The following is a 22,506-nucleotide window of genomic DNA, read 5'->3' on the forward strand; positions in this document are numbered from 1 at the left end:
ACGCATATTCTACTTTACCCCACTCCACACGGTCACTGCACTCTACTTTGCACCTCTCCACCTGATGCCTCTACTCTACACCACTCTATGCCAATGCACTCTAACGCACACTACTCTGCTATGCACCACTGCACAGTATGTCACTATGTACCACTGCAATCTACCCTGCACCACACTACGCCAATTTACTCATAACCAATACACTCAACACCAATCTACTCTGCACCACTTCACTGTTCGCCACTATAATGTACTCTACAGCACTCTACACCACTGCACTCTGACACTCTACTTTGCAACACTGGTCTTTCTACCACTGAACTCTACTCCACTCTGTGCACCACTCTAATCTACACCACAGTACTCTACTGCACTTTACGCCAATGCGCTCCACTGCATGCTACACCACTCTGCACCATCTACTCTGAAACAATCTACACTACATCCCTGCACTCTATGCTCCTGCAATCTCAACCACTGCAATCTACTCTACACCAATAGACTTCACCACTTTACTTAAAACTAATGCACTCTATACCAATGTACTCTGCAGCACTGTACTTTACGCTACTTCTCTAGTCCACTCCATGACTACACCATTTAACTCTTCTCCACTCTATGACTCTCTACAAAGCTCTACACTAGTCCACTCTACGATGCTCTATGCAACTCCCTCTACGCCACTCCATGCCACTTTACTCGACCCTTCTCTATGATATACTACTCCACATCATTACACTCTGCCACTCCACGCCATTCCACTCTCCTACTCTATGACAATCTACTTCGCACTATGTCATTCTACTCTACAACATTCTACTTCACTCTACAAAACACCCTCTATGCTCCTTTAATCTGTTCTACACCACTACATGCCATTCCACACTACAACACTCTACTCCACTCCGACACGTTACGCCACTCAACTCTACTCCAGGCCCTTTTACTCCACTTCCTCCACAACACCTTACACCGTTACACTCCAAGCCACACAGTGACACTCCACACCACTTTATGACTCTCTATGCCACTCCATAACACTCCACAGCACTCCACTCTCCTTTACCCCACTAACCTTTAGCCATGCTGAAGAGAAGCCATGCTGGTGTAGAACATGGCTAAAGCATATTGGCAAAGTCAATAGCTCTTGCATAGACAAGTTATATTGCGTTTGCCAACGCTGGTCTTTACTTCTCTTGCACACCTGAGAAGGAATAGATCGGGGCTCACAGGCTGTTCTGCAGAGTGAGGTTGTCAAGGTGCTTATCTGCATCTCAAGGTTTCAAGTTGCATGCCAGAAGAGAATGTTTTGTATATTACATTTTCTCATTGGTTTGGAATTTCTCCTTTCGACTAATTACTAGAGTGGGTAAAATTATTTCTTGAAAATATCAGTTGGTTCCCTACCGCCAGCACTCAAGATGGACAGTGTAAAGTCAAGTACCAGAAATAACTCTGATGCTAACCTTTCGGTTATGATCAATACAGAAGTAAACTATCAGTTTAAGTTATTGAGCTCAATACCGAAGGTAGGAACACCAGTTTTTTCTTCACTATAAGTTAGACGTAGGACTGCAAAGCAAAAGCATATGGTTGCCAGCGTGCTTTACTCTCCTTCCCTATGCCTCAATGCAGCAACCTAGTGAAAGCTTCTAATCTTATCTTTGCTGCTCCTATGTGGAAATAACTGCATTCTCCAAAATATGATGCTTATTTTGAGATTCTCTATTGGGTATATAATTTGTCTGCCTTTTTATTTTCTCCTTTTTACGTGTGTGCATATTTGTATGTTACATTGGAAATTTAGGTGTTAACTAGCAAATGTTACAACAATTAATATAAAATGCTAATAAAAAGAATTATTATAGGGAAAGTGCTGGCATGTAAGTACTCACAAGAAAATGGTTCCCACACCAAACGGTCAGTTTTAAAATAAAATAACCATTGGTAACAAATGAATATTTTGCTAGAATACTTGATGTAGGTCAGCCTAGGAAAACAATTTTACTATATGCAACAAAATGTTACCTAGGTAAGTGAAACCTTTTGTTTAATTTTCAAATCAAAGGGATGGAGGGGAGCAATTACTTGCCCTGTACAGGGCATTTTTTCAAGTCTCAACAGGAACGTGTAACAAATCGATAGGTTGCACTACATAACCCAGGTCTTCCTAGAATTAAAACGTAAGAACCTGAAAACAAGTAGACTACATCCAAGGCCCTAAAGCTGTAACGCGCAACTCAGATAAAACTAGTGGACATACACAAAAGGGCCGAAGCCTCTGCAAAGAACGAAAACTCATATTAGCCAACTTGAACTAGACACAAAAAATAGCTAGAGCAGCAATCACTGAAAAATGCACAAGACATAGGTTATAACCTCAATGTAAGACAGAGGCCAGAGCATATTGGCAGCTGACTTCACCAGTTTAATAATGCTAAGTTGGGCCAAAAAATGGCTATGCATTAAACAAATGTGTGCGGCCTGAGGTAAAAATTGCAGGGTGCACATCGGCACATTTCCACCTACAAAACACCACCCTGAGAGCAGGGGTCTTAGATCTATATATATTCTCTACCATTTATCAAAGTTATACCAAAATATTTGGTTTCAGCCCTGCCTGAATATTTATATGTATGGTTGAAACAAAATATTTTGTTATAACTCAGATAAATGGTAGAGAATGTGGATTCTTGCTTTAAACAATGTTTGAGCGATATCTAGACAACATAATCAAAAGGCCTATTAATCGCTCAGAATTATTGGAAAGTTTACTTAGCTTTGCTATAAATTTTAATAAAACGAAGACCCCACGCTGTCTGGTAAGCAGTATCAAACTATTAACACTACTAGGGTTACTTGTTGGACTATTACAATAACAGAGCAAGTTGTGGGCATTATCCGATATTAAATTATGAGCATTAAAGCTGGGAACCAGGTTCAAATGCTCATTGACAGGGTGAGTCGATGTTACCAAGCGGACTATCCTTCCTGAATTAAAGTACCATTTAATTTCACTTGCCTGTCAATCTAAAAGAACTTGCAAACCGCTTTTACTTTTCAGATCTCCAGTTTCACATGTTATTCTACTACTTTGAAACGTGAAATAAAATCACGTGCTTAGTGCTCTCGAATACTGAACTCGATTGTTTTAGGTCTCTTATTAGTCTGAAAGAAGGCTGCTATCATATAGTGTATAAAGATGCATGCTTCCAAGTGCTTTTTTTTTTGCTTTCCAAGTCCAATAAATGTTATTGACTCTTTACAGGCAGGCTTCTATCCAGATAGTAAACCGATTTAGTCCCATTTGGAGATCCCCGATTTTATATCCACATTTTACCTCGTTAAGATTACGCAGTTCAAGTGCTACATTTTACCTCTTGTAAAGATTATGTGGTTCCAAGAGCCCTTTCTCTTGTCTGCACTGTACCCTTTTCTAATACTGTACAGCACAATAAGGACTACAGCCAAGTGATGCAGAGTTTTGAAGAGTCCAACAATAGGACCCTGCAACAAACCAAGAAATGGAAGGAATGCTCAAATTTGGTCAGCCACGGGCGATTGTTCTGGCTAAAGAATAAAGAAAAAAAAAGATAAAGGAATGGCAGTAGGAAAGATCACAGGAACGATCAGTTGGCATATGGGAATTTGGTGACACGACAAGGCAAGGTTTGCATGTGCAGCAATAGATGTTCAATACTATTGAAGGCCACTGACTGATGCACACCTTCTGTTAATGGCCATGAGCAAATGTAATACATACTGTCCAAAGACTGTGCAAATGCTGATAAATTTGCAATATTCAAGAACTCTGAGGCACCATTCAGGTTTTCGGCTGTGAGAAAATACACTATTAAACATTTTAAAGAAAAAAATAATAAAATAGGGCAATCGTTTAGGACATCACTATGGAACCAGAACCTTTTTAAAGGACAAGGAACTACATCCATGAATTGAAGCTTTATGAACATCCTTTCAGTCTCTGTCCTAATAGTTGAATTAAAGATTCATGAAAGAAAGGGGTCAGTTTAAGGCATTGCAGAATGCCTTTACAACAAACACACCAGGCACAGATGCTACCAATCGTTTTTACAGAAAATTGATTAAGTTCTCCGACACTAGATAACTGTAAAATGAAGAGCCTGGGGGAACAGTGCCCTCTACGATCCAATGATTGTTGTTTGGTTTCTCTTCAGTGCAGCTAAACTCAGAGAAGGTGGCTATTCATCTAGAATGGGTGGGGTTTTTATGGCTTATCTGAAAGCACATTAGTTATCAAAACATTTGTTACTAGTAGCCAAGGAGGTAAAGGCATTCCACAATGGACCCACCAGGACCAAGAAAGTCTGGCTACTGAAGTGACTTCTTTTAAAACCAAAATGTCTTTTAAGTAACCAGGCACAAGTACTTGAAGGTCAACTGAGTTTTGAGCTTTCAAGTCTTTAGTTTGTGCGTGGCAAAAGTGCAGTCTCACTATGAATGGGCACTAGGCTACAAGCTTAACCTCCAAGTGAACAGGTTTTATTTCAGCCACAATGAGTGGCTGGTCCACCAAATATGTGAAGAGTGAAGTGGTATCAGACAGATTTTTACAGCTGAATATTAGAATGAGGCAATCTTTTATTTCTTTTAGCACCTAAAAGTGTATAGTGTTTGGTAAGCACTAGACCTCAGACACACTATTTATGTCAAACATGAAATGCCATCTAACTACAGCAATGAAGAATAAAGATCTGACTGTTAACAAGTAATTGATGGGCTATTAATGGTGAAGTAGTTCAGTGAGATAAAGCACCTGTTTTACAGAATACACATTTCAGTAAGAGTTCAAAGCAGAGTATCATACTTTACAAAATAACACCACTAGGGCAATATGGAACGTCCAACATCACAGAGCTAAAGGAACACAATGGAGCTTATTTAGAGCCAAGTGCTTAATCAGAAGGTGAAACCAGATTAACGTGCTATGGGGCAGGTATTGGCATAAAATTGTTTCATAACTTATGGTAAAACCGCTACTGGCAATATGTATTCTGATAATTGTATAATCTATCACAGAGTTATTTTGACCTATGTATCACAAGAAATAAACTTACTGGGCGTAATTCACAAATACTTTGCTATGAGTAGGTGCGAGTCATGCTTTTCGTGCACTTAACTCACTTCTGCATTCTAATAGTAAGCCAGTAGTGAATCCGGCCCAAATTGTGTTGGTTTGTTTGGACGCACCTAAATCTTAGGTCCTATCAAACTTCAGGCTAGACAGGCAAAAGAGTGTACATTGGACCAGTAGATTTAATCACTCGCATGTGTGTAGATTCACAAATTTATAGCGGTCTCAAGAATTCTCCTTGAAACCGGATTTAGACAGCTTTCCACCAGCGCTGTTGGGGAAGTTTTGTGAATAGTTAATTAGATGCATACTAGAGCGATTCCATATAGCTAACTGTACCGAATGTAAAAGTGTGCACACAACTGCCTTCGCTGTACTGTAATGGTACTTGAATATTTTGCCAGAGCAGAGGCCATTTCTCCATCACCCGAAGAAATTAGATTTTCATCTTTTCCCATTCCAGCCTGGAAATCGATTTACTCTTGCACTTACTTGACAGGAATATATCTCCAACTTTTTCTAGGGTGGTACTAGATCACAGAGAAGCTTGTGGTGGGACTAGGTCATGGAGAAGTTTGTTAATAACCACAAATTCACACGTTTGTGTTTTCCAAAGCTTTACGGACATCCCCACCATGCAATGCACATTCCCTTACCTTAGAAAATGTACCCCCCCCCCGCCCCAATCGAGAAAACTAGGTAAATATAATACATGGGTAAACACATTTACAATTGGAATTTCGCATTTTAGGAATTTCACAAGTGAATTTGCATTTTTAAGACAAGTCTTGTCTGTAGATTCAATTTACACATGCAAAAATGACTTTGGGTACCAGGTCTAATGAGTCATTGTGCCATGTGTGTAGATCACCTGCTTCCAAGACGTTTACAGGTACTCGTAAACATTATTTTATAAAGCGAACAAATGTTTTATTTACATTTGCGTTAATAAACCTTCCACATGCTCTAGCAGCCTTTTTGCATGTGCCTCAATGGTGTGACTTGGTTTAAGTAACAAACTCCCCATACTTTGTAGTTTGAGAAAGGGAAAGACAACAGTTTGTCAAAAGACGTTGCCTGATGTTTTTCAGTGTACCTTTGGAAAACCAACAAATGCTGCCAGAAGAAATTCTAAGGGGCTCAATTTCCATCTGAATTCTTCTCTGGGGCACTGCAGCACCTCCCAGAACCATAGACACTGCCGCTGTTAGCCTTGATCCCAGTCCTAAAAGTTCAAAGGTGTAGGAGTGACCCGAAAGCCCGTCCAAATTTCCTTGCCAACTGTGGCAGTTTAGCCTACTGCATGAATTGCCCATGTCCATACCCATGGCTTTCCTGTCTCTCTTCAAAGGTGATGCAGCGTTCACCTGGATAGAGATCCCCAAATACTCTGCAGAACCCCACCCCTCTATAGCTCCAGTAAATGTATGTGCTAATGTCTTTAAATGGATGCAAGCAATGCACCACAACCTGGGCCTAAGGTGGTCTTTCCATTAATTCTTTCAAGTTTACTTGTATTTGGGAAGAATCAATGCAATCTGACCCATTACCAACAGTAGTAGTGTATTCCGGAACCTTACCAATGTCTCCATGCCTGTGACTAGATTACCCATAGCATAAGTCAACTGCTTCTCTGGTACGCACTACGAGAATACCCATGTATCCAATTTGGTAGTATTTCCTAGAGGAATTAATTGCTTTTCAGGAGTGTTTATAGAAGTAACCAGCTCCACTGCCTGAACTGGCCTCACATGGAGCAATGCCATGAGATGAAACAAGACTATTTAAAGATCAATCTGGCAAACTACAAGGGAACTCCCTGAAACATTCAAGATAACTATCTTAGTCTTTGGTAGCAATGCTGCAGAGGTTGAAACAGTGATTTATTCATTTCTCCAAATTGGGTGACGTTTCAAATAAGTCTATTCTTTCGGGGGAAAAGTACTTGCCTCAAACAAGGGAGTTTCTACAATCAATGTCACACAACTAACTTGCAGCTTTTTAATTCAAGTGAATAGAGCATAACTTGTAAGGTAAATGACTGTTGCAACAACATCCAGATGTAGAAGAAAGTAGGATTATATAGCCTACAATAATCTGGAAACCTTCCGCAGGTGAGCAGATCACAAACTCATGCAGAAAATCTGGAGTTTGCCATTCACGTCTTTTCCTTCTGGAAAAACAAAACTGTCAAGGCATCAACTGAGAGTCTTACACTAGCTTTTCTGAAGAATAAAGATGAATCCTAAACTAGGTTGATTTTTGTTTGCCTAGCAGTCTGAACTTCAAGGAAAATATAGACTTGGTTAAGGTGTAGAGACTTTTCTTGTACATTTCTAATAGTTATCAAATGAGACATTAATTCAAACCGATTAATTTATACCAAAGGTTCTTGTTTGAAGGTCACAGACTATGCATTTCATTCTCCTTTTAATGTGAATCATTAATAGCACTGACAACATTGTGATCTAATTTGTAGGGATGTGTACCCGTCACTGTTCATATTCTGTTCATTTTCGCTCCACTATTACTGTACACCACAATGATACATTCAAGTACAATGTTTGACACTTAGAACACCACATGTCACAAACGTTTCACTACACTCGCAAAAGAAAATTATGGTTACCTCTTAAATTCATTTGGTAAGTAGGCGTGCCACTGGATTCCTCTTTACTTTTGTAGCAAGAAATTGCAGTATCTTTGAAAGTGCACCAGTATGATTTGTAACCTTTGAGGGTTAATTTTTTTGGCCTGTATTGAATATAAGAAACATTTAACACAATAAAATCTCATTCAACTATATAATAATATGATTGAAAACTTTGCAAACAAGCACAGAAATCTATATTATGAAGGCTACAGATAATTATATTCCTAATGTGTAAATAGTTAGCAGTTTGCACGTTAAAAAAAATGAAAACTAGAATCGTTTCAGGCACATGAGAGCATCGTATATTTAGTATCTAAAACCCTTTTGGTGTACTATTGTACTTCTTTTTTTCCCCCGCAAATGTTTATTAAATTCTCAACAGACAGCACATTGCAAGAACAAACCAGTAAAAGGTTCAATGTCTGCGTCATTGCATGAACAAGCTTAAAGCATACATTCGCATTACAGCAACATCAGTCGCCACCCGGGGCTCAAATGCAATAGTCTAAACAACTGCTGGGCGGGGTAGTAAAATGAGGGAGAGTCTGAAAGGGAAAAGCCAGGGGACACCAAGCACAGATTGAGTCAAGAACAGCCAGGAAGAGGGCCTATGGATCGGTCCATTAGGGAATATAGCCACTGCCATCGATACCAGTAGTGGGAGTGAGGGAGCATCCCAAGAAGAGAAAGTGAGTCAAACCCGGCCAAGTACAGACAAAGGACCAGAGGGCCAACAAGTACAATCAAGGAGGAAAAGGGGAACACAGGTCCAAAAGAAAGCTAACTTTAACCATCTGGGAGGGGGGAGTACAAAAGAGGGCGGGAGGGGGTTGACCCTATCCATACTAGTGCCCATCTATGTTTAGGGGTACACCACAGAGCCAAGGGAGGCCCTCAATAGAATAGATGGAGGGCACGGATTCCGAGAGCCAGAAGCACAGATATTCCATATGTGACAATCAGAGACTGCCAGAGGCAAGAGAATCTCTTTTCAGAAAGAGCGATCTTGTGCGACATCTGTTCCATAGTCGAGGTATGTCAGAGTAAACCAGGCCACTGCTGAAGAAGCAGACGTGGTTTCCCAAACCAAAGCTTGGAATTGTTTCACTGCACCTGTAATGTGGCGGACAAGGTACCAGTCTGTATGGGTCGCTGCTTCCAGTGTGACCGGACTGATCCCTTGGATGATTGTGCAGTAATCTGCTGGTATGGGAAACGCTAGTGTGTTCTTGATATGCCAAAGGATTTCTTTCCAGAATATAGTGAGGAAGGGACACAACCACCATATATGCTGAAAGTCCCCGACGTGTGTCCAGGAATGTAGGGTACTTGGTGTGTAAGCCTTCAGGGTTGTAGTACCATTAGTTTATATGTTGATTCTTGTTGGGCGATTCCCCAATGGGTCTTGGGAATCGTGCCCCAAAGAAGCCCCTGTTTATATGTTGATTCTTGTAGGGAGGTTCTTCTATGGGTCTAGGATTCATGCGCCAAAAAAGCCCTCACTGTTTGTGAGATGCCCAGGATACTATCCAATTCAGATTTATTTTGGTCGTGGTGACTGAGAAGTAGGCAGGACTGTTTTGTACTATTGTACTTTTAACAAATGCATGACGTATTTCGAGAAATTATTTACACATGAATCATTAAAGTATTCCACATGATATTTACATACAAGGATACAAGTCTACTTTGTGGTGTTTTCCCTGTGACAAAGTAGTTGAGTACCAAAATACTTTGCATGCAGGAGAACAAGAAAACTAGTTTGCTCAGTCAGCACAGAAAGCGTAACAGAAAAACATATCCCTCTGGGATATTTAATTTATTGTAACAGTGGATGAGACCAAACAGGAAAACTACGAATTTAGAAAAAAAAAATCTCAGTGGGTCAAACAGTAGCGTTGAAGCTTAAATCAATAAAACAAATAAATATTTTACTATGAACTCTCACTGCTTATCAAAGCGCAGCAGTGTGGGGGCGGTCTGTTGGGGAATGATGTCATCAGTTTTTTTAGCACATCGCTATATAAACACTGCCAATAGGCACGTGCTTCTGCGTGAGGTGATGGGGGTTTGCAAGCATTAATCCTATTACAGAGTGAGTATTAGACATCACACTATAATTGGTCATGACATTATGAAATGTGCTAATGAAGCAAAACAGCAGAATGACACGTACAAATATAGCTCATGATTTCCTTTATTTCTCAAAGACTTGCGGTTTCTGCACGGTCATCACTAGTCAACCGGCCTGTGGATGTTTTTCAAGCTCCTCATTAAGTGCCACAGAATGGGCTTAAAAGAAAATGGCATCTACAGTAGCATAGAAGAGATCCAAATATGGTCCACATGTGGGTAACATTCTCTTACTTATGGATGGGGTCGAGAGGAGTGGGGCAGATTGGTAATACAGCAAATGCAACTATTTACAGTGGCGTAGGATTCCTGTTTTAAGTTTTTATTTGTTTTGAGTTTTGGTGGAGATTTTTGGCCCCGTCATAAAAAAAAAAAAAAAAAAAAAAAAAAAAAAAGGCCATCAATGTTTACTGCGCGATATCCTGGGAATGGTGTTTTTCCATTTCTTTGAGATTTTTGCTTTTATTACTGTTGGGCAACATTATATGATCAATATATGCCCGGGGGTCCAAATTACAATCCCAATCTCTAGTATTAAATTGCAAGGGAAGCACAAACACTCCTGACAAAAGTGAATACCAAATTCAGTCAGCAGTCCCACACATTACTAGCGAGGGAAACTTCAGATGTTGGGGGTGCGGAGAAGCATGGGGTAGATACATCCATATAGTCATCAATTCAACCTTTGTACCCACAAAAATGGAGAAGAGCTAGAATTACAGTTAAGTAAATTTTCCTTCACCATGGGATTCTTGGATATTCACAAAAGATAGAATTTAGTAGCAAGCTGATCCAGACATTGACAGAATGAGAAGAAAAATGGTTTGTGAAGGTATTCAAAATAGGGTCCAGGTGTTTGGAAACCAAAAGCACAACAGGATGCACTCAAGGCTTTGCATGGATGTTTTTTTTAAATGACAGCCCCACAGGGTTCAGAAAGAATACGGTCCACCATCAACCGAAGCAGGTCCCCCACAGAAACTGGAGCAAGATCACCGCCGACCAGCTCGCCACCTCCCTCAGCCAGAGCCCACCTGTCAGGACAACGGACCCCAACACAGCAGCCTGCAACCTCACGCAGTGGCTGACCTCATGTGCCGACGACCTCGCCCCACTGAAGAACCCACTCACCAGGCCCAGAAGCAAGAAGGCCCCCTGGTTCACCGACGAACTCAAGGACTCCAAGAAGGCCTGCCGCACCCTCGAGAAGGCCTGGCTCCTCAACAAGACCGCCGACAACATAACCGCCCTCAAACTCGCCACCCGAAGACATCACCAGCTCATCCGCACCACCAAGAAGAAATCTCTGAAGGAACGACTGGACAACAACGCCCATGACAGCAAGGAGCTCTTCACCATCGTCAAAGAGTTCTCCAACCCCAGCACCGTCAGCAACGACATCACTCCTTCACAAGACCTCTGCGACTCCCTCGCTTCGTACTTCCACCGCAAGATTGCCGACATCCACAACAGCTTCGGCGCTCCACCCCCGCACCCATCGGTCGAACCCACGCTCCCCACCACCACCCTCCAGACATGGACCGAGGTGACCCCCGAAGACACGACCCGCATGATGAACACCATCCACTCCGGATCGCCGACCGACCCGTGCCCCCACCATGTCTTCAACAAGGCAGCCTCCACCATCGCACCCCACCTCCGAGACATCATCAACACCTCCTTCGACACAGCCATCTTCCCGGAGAGCTGGAAGCATGCCGAGCTCAGTGCACTGCTGAAGAAACCAACAGCGGACCCGACCGACCTGAAGAACTTCCGCCCCATCTCTCTCCTTCCCTTCCCTGCCAAAGTCAATCGAGAAGGTCGTCAACAAGCAACTGGCCGCCTTCCTCGAGACGAACGGATCCCTCGACCCATTGCAGTCCGGATTCAGAGCCAACCACAGCACCGAGACCGCCCTCATCGCAGCCACCGACGACATCCGAACCCTGCTCGACAACGGCGACACAGCAGCACTAATCCTCCTAGACCTCTCCGCAGCATTTGACACTGTCTGCCACCGCACCCTACTCCAACGCCTCAACGACACCGGCATCCAAGGGAAGGCCCTGGAATGGATCACTTCTTACCTCACAGGCAGAACACAGAGTCCGCCTCCCCCCGTTCCGTTCTGAGGCCACCGAGGTCATCTGCGGCGTCCCGCAAGGATCATCGCTCAGCCCCACCCTCTTCAACATCTACATGAAACCGCTCGCTGCCATCGCACGCCAACACAACCTCAACATCATCTCCTACACCGATGACACCCAGCTGATCCTCTCCCTCACCAGAGACCCCGACACCGCCAAAACCAGCCTACACGAAGGGATGAAAGACGTCGCCGAATGGATGAACATCAGCCGCCTGAAATTGAACACGGACAAGACAGAAGTCCACATCCTTGGACCATCGCCCTCCGCATGGGACGACTCCTGGTGGCCCCCGGCCCTGGGCACCGCACCCAAGCCAACGGACCACGCTCGCAACCTGGGCTTCATCCTGGACTCTTCCCCATCGATGACCAGACAAGTTAACGTCGTCTCCTCATCATGCTTCCACACCCTCCGCATGCTCCGCAAGATCTTCCGATGGATCCCGCCCGAAACCAGGAAGACCGTCACCCAGGCCCTCGTCACCAGCAGACTATTACGGAAACACCCTCTACGCCGGAACAACAGCCAAGCTTCAGAAAAGACTTCAGCGCATCCAGAACGCCTCCGCCCGACTCATCCTGAACGTTCCCCGACGCAGCCACATCTCGAGCCACCTGAGACCTGCACTGGCTCCCTGTCAACAAGAGGATCACCTTCACTCCTCACCCACGCACACAAGTCCCTCCACAACCTGGGCCCAAGGTACCTCAACAACCGCCTGACCTTCTACACCCCCCCCCCCCCCGCCAGCTATGATCCGCGAACCTCGCCCTCGCATCCAGAGAGTCACCGCCGGAGGAAGATCCTTCTCTTACCAGGCGGCTAAGACATGGAACTCCCTGCCCGTACGTCTGCGGCTCACCCAGGACCACCTCGCCTTCAGGAAACAGCTCAAGACCTGGCTGTTCGAGCAGTAGCAGACCCCTCCCCCAAGCGCCTTGAGACCCTTCCGGGTGAGTAGTGCGCGATATAAATTCCATGATTGATTGACAAGGTTTGGGTACAGCAGATATCAGACTTCTTTGCAGATCTTACAGCTAATGAAGTTACCAGATCTTGATGTAATATCCGTGAAAGCCAGTGAAAAATCATACCGATCAGCTAGATACGGAGTCTAAAGACATAGATGAAAACATGCACTCCTTGTACTTGTTGCTCAGAATATTGGCACCATAACAATTGTAACGAGACATGTTCCAACTTCTCTTTCCTGCATCTCTTGCAGGAAAACCCAGATAGTGAAGTATCTCTGGATGTCTGACAAAGTTGCCAGAGACCTCATTTCATCCTGGTTCTGCAGTTTAAAAGGTCTTTCCTTGCAAGGTAGAACTAGAACCTCTGATGAAGGTTGCAGAGGATGTTGCTGAACCCTCAGAAATATTGGTGCTGCAAGAGGATGGAATTGATCAACGTTCTTCCCGGTGACAGGTAACCAAGAGGTTGTCAAAGAGGGTGGGAGTCTCAGATGGGGAGCTCCCACAAGGTCCAAATCTCTGTACAGACAGGCGCCTCAAATTTGATCCAGAATACTCCCAGCCGGTTGCTACTTGTCTTCAGCTAGTATAGACTAATGGCTGGCCACTCACCTCCAGAAGGGGGCAGAAGCAGCATCATGTCAGGAAGAGAAGCTCAACTGGGGACCTCTCCACTCAGACACATGTGCATGCTGCAAGGGGCATCCTCTTTACAAATGTTCCCCTTATACTGAATGGTGACCTTTTCCCCGTCCTTCAGCCTCCTATAATGACCTCTTCTGACAAATCTCACTGCCCTACTGGAGTGGGTGTTAAGACAAACCATGCAGATGTTGTGCCTGTCATTTTCCCGCCAAAGTCTCTGTATTTATCAAAAAAATCCAGCAGAGTGATCAAAAGCAACAGGGAGATGACATGATACTCTTATCCCGCGCATTCCCTTCACAGTCACCTCCACTGTAAGGAAGGGCACAGGAAGACAGCACCGCACAATAAGAAGCACTCCAGGGTTTGTAGCTTCTTTTTGTGATTCTTATTCTTTTTTCATCGCATTTTCTGAATCAGCAAAGAGCACGTGCATTTGGGAAAATAGACCTATATATAAAGTATGGAGTCACTGAGTGGCAGCCATAAACATCCAAAATGTTTATGTAATCAGAAAAAATGGACAACCACAAATGAAAACAATCTGGTGTAATTAGCTAGTAGTAAACAAGTTTTACATTTGGTAAAGCTCTTTCTGGTAAAGACTACCTAGATGCAGGTTCCTCACCTTTTGAATATTTCCCATGCTTTAGAGTGGATCCGGACACTTTTCAGCAAGGTAGCTCCAGGTGGCTTCGCCCTGATGCGGTTTTGCTACAGAAATGTGCGGTTCCTACATAGGCGCCACTAGTACATGTTAATGTCAGCTGCTTTCGAGACTGTCAACAACCTCCAGACATGGAGCCCCAAAAGAAAATTAGTAGATCAGTGTGCAGATTCCTAGAATTGGGATCTCATTAGTAAAAGAAAGTCTAAATCGCATAACTGGGAGGATGCGAGGGTCGGTGCGAAATCTGTGGCTAGAGTTGCTACCAGAAAGAGCATTACTGAAGGTAAATAATTTGTTCTTCTGATGGAGACTTCTAGTCTAGCCACAGATTCCTCACCTTTTGAGCAGATAACAATGCAGCACATAATAGGAGGCGAGCCTGTGAATGGATATTCAAACCAAAAAGTCCTGAAGGACTGAGTGGGCAAAGAGTCCTTCTCAGCAGACTTGGCTATCCAGGCAAGGGTGCTTCGTGAATTTATCGAGGGACACCCGCGTAACTGCCTGGCAAATGTATTAGGACAAGGATACTGCGTGCTAAAACAGTGGTAGTCTCTTTGGCTCTGGTGGATTGGGTGCCAATACGTTTGGAGGCTGTTTCTTTGCTAATGCACAGCAGATCTCTATGGAGAGCTCGTTCCAAAGTGAGAAGGTACACTTTAGCACAGCCTTGACACTCTTTACTCCAGCAAACCCCACAAAAAGCTGGTCCAGTGTTCTCTGGTACGATCAATGTAGAAACTCAGTGCTCTCTTGAGGTCCAAGGATTGAATCTTTCTTCCTAATTAGAGGGGCGAGACTGAGCATAGAATGCAGCAGGGTGATGGTTTGGCTGACGCGGAATGGTGTCACAACTTTCAGAAGAAAGGAGGCTGTGGTACACAGAACAATCTTCTTTGGGAGGAAAGTGGTGTATGGAGAATGGACACATTGCCCTTGAATTTCACTCAGCCTCCCTGCCGAGGTGAAGGCAACAAGGAATAAATTTGAGGGTAAGGAGCCTCGGGGAACGACTGTGGTGGGTCCAGTGGAGCACACATCAGAAATGTCAATACCAAATTAAGATCTCACTGTGACTTCACAAAAGTCAAAAGGGGGAAACAGATGCTGTAGCACTTTCAAAAACCGCATAACAACTGGTGATTTAATTAGGAAGGGCTGAAGAACAAGTTACTTACCTTCGATAATGCTTGATCTAGTAGAGACCAGCTAGCTGCAGATTCCTTATCTTAGAATATATCCCCGAGGTGTTGGACTGAATCTTGAAAATCTTGAGCAGCACACCTATGCACTGGTAGGTGGAATTGGACCGCTCCGCATTAGCATAGTCGTTATCCGCACCGGATGAGGCGTGCCTATATAGGCGCCATCCCAGAGTGCGGACATCAGTTTCTTTTTGCTACTATTCCCGCGCAAGAAGCATGGAGCCACATCAGAAGGCTGATCAACCAGCAGGCACATTCTATAGGCCAACAAGGAAATTTGTAGGTGATGAAGTCCAATTCCCAGAACGGGGAGGATGGGAGGGTCGGTAAGTAGTCTGCAGCTGAAGGGAAGTAACTCGCTCATCTGATAGAGACTTTTAGTCGCTGATTTCTTCTTTTAGATACCAAAGCAACATTTCTCCAGAGGTGGCCCTGCAAACAGACTTAGACCAAAAACTCCTGAAGGACTGAACAGGCGAAGTATCAGTCATGATGGACTAGACTGTCTAAGCAGTATTGTTAGGTAAACGTGTGCAAGGATGCCTACGTAACAGCCTGCCAGATATACAGGGCAGGAAGTACATGAACTAACGCAGAATATACAGCTTTGGCTCTGGTGGAATGAGCCCGCAAGCCCTCAGGGTTAATTTCCTGGCTAATGAGTAGCAAATCTTAATGCAGAGTACCATCCATCTGGAGATGGTCCATTTCAGAACTGCCATCTGATTCTTTGTTCCAGTGAACCCTACAAAGAGTGGATTGTCCAACCGATGTTTATTGAAAATACTGATAAAATGACCAAGCCCTTTTAGGATCCAGGCGATGGAGTCTTTTCCTGCTTTGAGGGGTGAGGTGGAGCTCAGAAAGTCATCAGTGATGTTTAGGCCCACCTGAAAGGGTGTCACCAACTTCGGCAGGAAAGAGGCACAGGTTCAAAGAATCAGTTTGTCTCAGAAGAAGCTGTTGTATGGAGGTTGAACAGAAAGAACCTGCAGCTCGCCAACTCTTCCAGCAGATGTGATGGCCAACAAGACGGGTATCTTTGTCAAAAATCTGAGCTGACAGCTATGAATGGGTTCAAAGGGGGACACATCAAATAGGTTAAAACCAAATTAAGATCTCATTTGGGCACAACGAACGATTTGGGAGGAAACCTAGGATGAAGAGTTTTTAGAAAACATGTTACAAGGGGTGATAAACAGGTAGTGTTTGTCCAGCAAAGGCAAAAATGCAGAGATGGACAACAGATAGCCCCTCATCTGTACCCAGAGCAAGGCGCTGACAAGTTAAGGACAAAACAAACAACACTTCTGATAGGGGGTACAGAAAGTGGGTTGATGTGTTTCTCAGCGCACCAAGCCACAAACATGTCCCAAAAGCAGACATACAATTTCGGTTGATGGACACCTGGCTGCCAAGATGACTTCACAGACTTTGGGAGGAAGGTCGAAGACCCTCACCTGATACTGCTCAATCTCAAAGCAGGAAGGTGGAGCATCCCCAAGCTTTGTTGCTGCAACAGAAGAGCCTCCCAAAACAGCAGCCTGATCAGAGGACAAACACTCATGCTCAGGAGCTCTTACTGCCATACTCTCCTCACCCTATCCAGAGTCACCAGGATGACTTTGGTCTGGTCAGTTTTGATCTTTTTCAGAACTTGGGGAAAGAGCCTTTTGCAGAAAGGCATATAGGAGTTCCGTATTACATTCTAGTTGGACTGAGTCTTGGAGTGAGTGCCACTTTGGAAACTCAGAAAGAACACTACGGGGAATGCCCAAATGACCCTCCCATACCTGTGCAAGCAAACAACTAGAAAATATACAGAACTGGTATAGAGGGATCAATCTCTTATTTTGCACAAGAGTTTATTAATTACCTTGGCAACACACTATTTCTTATGGAAAATTCCCCAAAAAATGTTTTAAGCACAAATATCCATCGGTGCGCATCAAAACGAATAGTACACAAAACTAAATGCATTCATTACGAATATAGAAAAATGATTTACAAAACAATCCATATATACATAATCATATATACAACGGCTACATCCAAAATATTTTCCCCTAAAATATTTCCTAAAAATGTACACTACTCAATCCTAGTGGTACATTCGAAGGTAGTCCTATTGGCAAAAAAGTGGGTATTAGCCCTCTATCTGTATTTGTTATGCCAAATGACTTAATTTTTTTGTTCAAACAATAGGTGGACTCCTCCTTCGTCTATGTGTCAACGCGTTCGCGTTTCAGCCTCCACTTTCTTATTGGCTTCCTCAGGACGGGGGTACAATCTACAACAATAATTAAACTAATATAAACTAATATAAACCATATGTTCTGTCGTATTGTATTCTATCCCTTATTTGCCCATACAGTGTTCGGAAGGGAGGAGACATCTCCAGTGTTCAGTGACTCCACTCTAACAATCTATAATCTCTACACAATTAATACAAAAAGTTTTTACTAGAGTAAATCAAAATTACACGCACTCAATCAAAATGATACTCCAAGCGATAGCGCACCAAAGAGTGAATAAAAAAGAAGAAAAGGGGAAAGCAACTTCAAAGCTTGTGCACAAAAACACCACTAATGTGACTGTATACCAAACTACCCAAACTTAATCATATCCTATTCCAAGAAAAACTCAAATCACCTGTATATTAGTCCAAACTAATTATACTTCAGAGCAGTCGGGCTTCTACTTTGGCCCCATTCATCTGTATCATAATCCTACAATAGTAAATAGATACTTCTAAGGAACTCTAATCAATCTATTTCACAGATCCCATCATTAATCTAAGAATGCTTAATTCTGAACCTCAATATACTTGCTTCATTTCGGAATGACCTGGCCTTCTTCGCATAAATCTTCGTAACCTCAGGTCACTACAAAGAAGAGGCTCTAATGTATTATCAGAGTCTCGCATTTCTAAATGGTTATGTACATACCACCTAATCTCTCCCAATTGACATTGCTTCCAAAGTCAATCCAAGGATCTGAACTTACGTTTCGATTTAACATCAATGTGCTCCGCAAACGTCCGGCATTTCTTCCTATCGTTTCGATGTACTGACGCTGCTACTAGCTTCCGGGACGTGTGTAAATACGTATGCGCGTGTACGCGTCATACGTACCCAGGTGATCAACACAAACAAAGGACTAATTTCCAAATAGCACTTAGACTAACGTACTCCTCAGTAATGGCACCTTGTCCATACCTCGATATGATACCAAATAAGATAAACCACAGTACAATGAAAAAATCTCCCTTAAACTCTACTAAACGGCAAAAAGAATAATATAAATAAAATTAAAATCTGGGCTCTCAACTCCTCATCCGACAAAACCCAAAAGGTACATGTGAGTCTTTATATCACATAACCTTTTGTTAAGAAACCACGTATTTAAATCACCATTCTATATCGTGTGCGCCTAAATTCCAACTGTTAAGGGTAGAGGGGTCAAAAACATCACTCCCACTGCTAGTATCTATCCATCACATAACAATGTGACAAAAAGAATTCTCAATGATGCAATCTCTAGGTAATTTCTCAAGGCCAAGAACAGACTCACATATATCATGCCGTGGTATAAAAAACGACGAACTCTCTAGGGTGATTCTTCAAAATAGGCAATAGCTTACACGGCTCCTATCAGAGCTGTGGACAATGTATACCATCTATACATCAAGGATATCGTCAATTCCACAACACTGTATGTTCAAAAATCTGGGCTTACATTCTAGAGAGGAAGCCACCAACTAGCTACATGATATTTACTCTTAATTGTCAAGTTATCATTATCGACTGGGAGAGAGCGCGAACATCACAATCGTCCAGATGTTGTAAACACCAAGGTCTGCTGATTTATACCAGATATCAGAGGACTGGGGATGTCTCATTCTGATTAAATCAAGGCCCATAGTTCATCTCTCTCATTCAGACCTTCTGTCGCGGAAGATATATTTCAATCAGTTGCGCCTCTATACGATTTAGCCTCATCTCCAAATCTCCTTTATTACTTGCCTTAATTACAGCCAAGATTGTCCACTCCATGTCATTCTCATTGTGGCCAAACTCAGCGTAATGTTGTACAAGTGGAGCTTCCTGGGTTTTACATCTAATGCAGGATTTGTGTTGTAAAATCCGCATCTTCACCATTTGCGTTGTCTGCCCTATGTACATCTTCCCATAGGGACAGATCACAGCATACACCAAATTTTTGGTGTTACAATTAGAGAAGGCTTGCATCACATGTTTCTTGTTATTAATTATCAATGTTTTGGATTCGTTTGTACTGGCACAAGCAACACAATTGTTACAACGGTAATGACCTTTAAATGCAGGGAGGCCCAACAGTGTTCTTGTATCTTTTTTTGCCATTAGTTCTCTCATGGCTTTAACCAAATGCTGTTTCAAATTTTTACCTTTTCTAAAGGCAAACATTGGTTTTGGTATATTGAATTGGTCAATCAGCCTCCAGTTTTTTAAAATAATCTTTTTAACCTGGTTTGCTTTTGGGTTGAATGTTAAAACACATGTCAAAAGGTCTGTCTTTTATTTTATTTTGGGAGTGGGTAAACTCTCCCGAGGCGTGAACCACGCTCTTTTCAATCCCGTTCGTACTAGCTTTTTTGGGTATCCTCTAGAACACAATTTGACCTGTAGTTTTTCAGCATTATCGAAATATTCATCTTTATTAGAGCAATTGCGTCGTATTCTTAGAAACTGCCCATAGGGCAAGTTTTCTTTAAGGCTTCTAGGGTGCCCTGATGAAAACTCAAGTAATGTATTCCGATCAGTGGGTTTCGAATACAAATTCACCTCCAATTTCCCTTTGTTGTCAAAGAGCCACACATCGAGGAAATTGATACGCTCATTACTAACGCATTTAGTGAATTTTAAATCTGGTGTGCAACCATTCAATCAGATGTGAAATCTCTCCAATTCCTCCATTTTTCCATTCCAGATGAGGAAAATTAAAAAATTTTTTTTGAAATTTCCCTAAGAAATAGTGTGTTGCCAAGGTAATTAATAAACTCTTGTGCAAAATAAAAGAGAGATTGATCCCTCTATACCACTTTGGAAACTCCAGCATACGGAAGAGCCGACATCGCACATTCGCGGCAGTGGTGTGGAGATCTAGCCAGTGTTTCTCACCAATCTTGGAGACCTTCAGGATGCAGGTACCATTTGTGGTCCACAAGGCATTTACGGCTGAATCTGTCCGCTCTGGCGTTTAGCGATTCTGCCAGGTGCTGCACAGTCAGGAAAATGTGCTTACATTTTAGCCACGTCCAGGGTGAACCGAGCCTCTTGGCACAGGTTCCACAATCCCACTTCACACAGTTGCAGTACCATATGGCGGTACTGCTGTCCATGAGCACCTAGACCAGCTTACCTTTGATGGAAGGAAAGAAAGCTTTCAAAGCCAAGGAAATCACTCTCAGCTCCAGAAGGTTGATGTGGAGTGGAGTCTCTGCTGGAAACCAAAGGCCTCTTGTATCCACCTCTAAAAGATGCCGTCCCAGCCCAGGAACAATGCATCGTCACCACGGTCAGCTCTTGGTGGGGTAAGAATAGGGTTCTGCGGACAGGAGTGTTGCCGTAGTCTGGAGGTAGTGGACGACTGACTGGGGCAAGCTCGCCTTAAACACCCAGTCATCGAGGTGTGTAAAGACACCCCTCACCTATGGTGTGCTGCTACCAGTTTTGTGAACACTCAAGGGCCAGTGGTGAGATCAAAAGGGAGTACAGCAAACCTGAAATTCTCCTTACCCACCATGAACTGCAGATAGTGCCAATGGACCAGCAGTATACGTTTGCTTTAGGTTCAAAGTCACCGTACAATCTCCAGGGTCGAGGGCAGAAGAGACCTAGAAGAGGGTGATCATCTATAATTTCTTGTTCCGGGGGAATGAAATGGGATGGCGCAGGTCTAGAATTGGCTGGAGGTCCTCGTCCTTCCTGGGGACGTGAAAGTAGCAGAAATAACCACATCCCACAGCTGGAGGGGTGTGTCATGCGGACGTTGGCTGCGGAGGCAGTGTGCCTCAGCCAAGGCCTTGAAAGGAGCAATGGAAGTGGTGGGCTTTGCAAGGTTGGGAGAAGGATCTCTTTAAACCATTCAAGAGCCGAGTCAGCCTGGTCTACAAATAGTCCCATCAAAGGGCATGTCCATCAAGGAGGTCTGTACATCACCTGAGAACACAGACTATTGTAGCCGCACATGGAGACGAATGGCAACACTGGTGCTCATGGTGCACCAAATGGAGTTCGTGGTGTCCAAGCCACAACAAATTAGGGCCTTGACCGCATTATGACCATCTTGGATTGCCTGCAAGAGGACAGGGTGAAGGTCTTCCAGAACACGAGGGAGGACTTGTGCCACCGACACTCAAAGGGCATGTCTATAGCAGCCCAATAAGCTGGAGGTGTTAGTGGAACGCAAGGCCAAACTGGCACAGGAAAAGAGACGATTCCCAAAGGACTCCAAATGTTTAGATTCCCTGTCAGGAAGAGTGGTTGGGAACTTACTGGGAATGTAGTAGAGGCCTGCACCACAAGGATCTCCAAAGAACGGAGCGGAAACCTAAACGCTGGGTCACCAGGAGTGAGGCAGCGGCGCAGAGAAATCTGCTGGTTGACTGATGGGCCAGTACAAAGATTGGCCCATGCCCCAAGAACAGTATCTGTTAGGGCTTTATTGAAGGGCAGAAGAGACTCAGAGGTGGTCTGACCAGGTTGGAAGAACATTTGTCTTCACCTCCATGGAGGAGAGCTGGAGATCGAGAACTTCAGCTGCTGTAGTTGGAAAAACATGATGAGTTAACAGTCTCTGAAAGATGAGAGAATCTTAGGATCCACCTCAAGTGGTGAAGAAAGAAAGAAACTGACAGCATGAAGGAATGCTGCCTATATAGGACCCGCATATCACTTCCGGCACCAGCTTCCTGCATGC

General features: G+C 43.5%; 1 protein-coding gene across 4 annotated transcripts in view; it reads right to left on the reverse strand.

Annotated features, from left to right (window-relative positions):
- The window catches only part of FERMT2 (FERM domain containing kindlin 2), a 601,536-nt gene that overhangs the window by 118,565 nt on the left and 460,465 nt on the right, over positions 1-22,506 (reverse strand). For all 4 annotated transcript variants that reach the window (XM_085626843.1, XM_085626841.1, XM_085626844.1 and 1 more), the window contains one exon: positions 7,743-7,867. In XM_085626843.1, coding sequence (XP_085482969.1) covers positions 7,743-7,867 — 125 coding nt within the window. The remainder of the gene's footprint in view (positions 1-7,742; positions 7,868-22,506) is intronic.

Source organism: Triturus cristatus, chromosome 9 (genome assembly GCF_964204655.1).
Source record: "Triturus cristatus chromosome 9, aTriCri1.1, whole genome shotgun sequence".
NCBI lineage: Eukaryota > Metazoa > Chordata > Amphibia > Caudata > Salamandridae > Triturus > Triturus cristatus.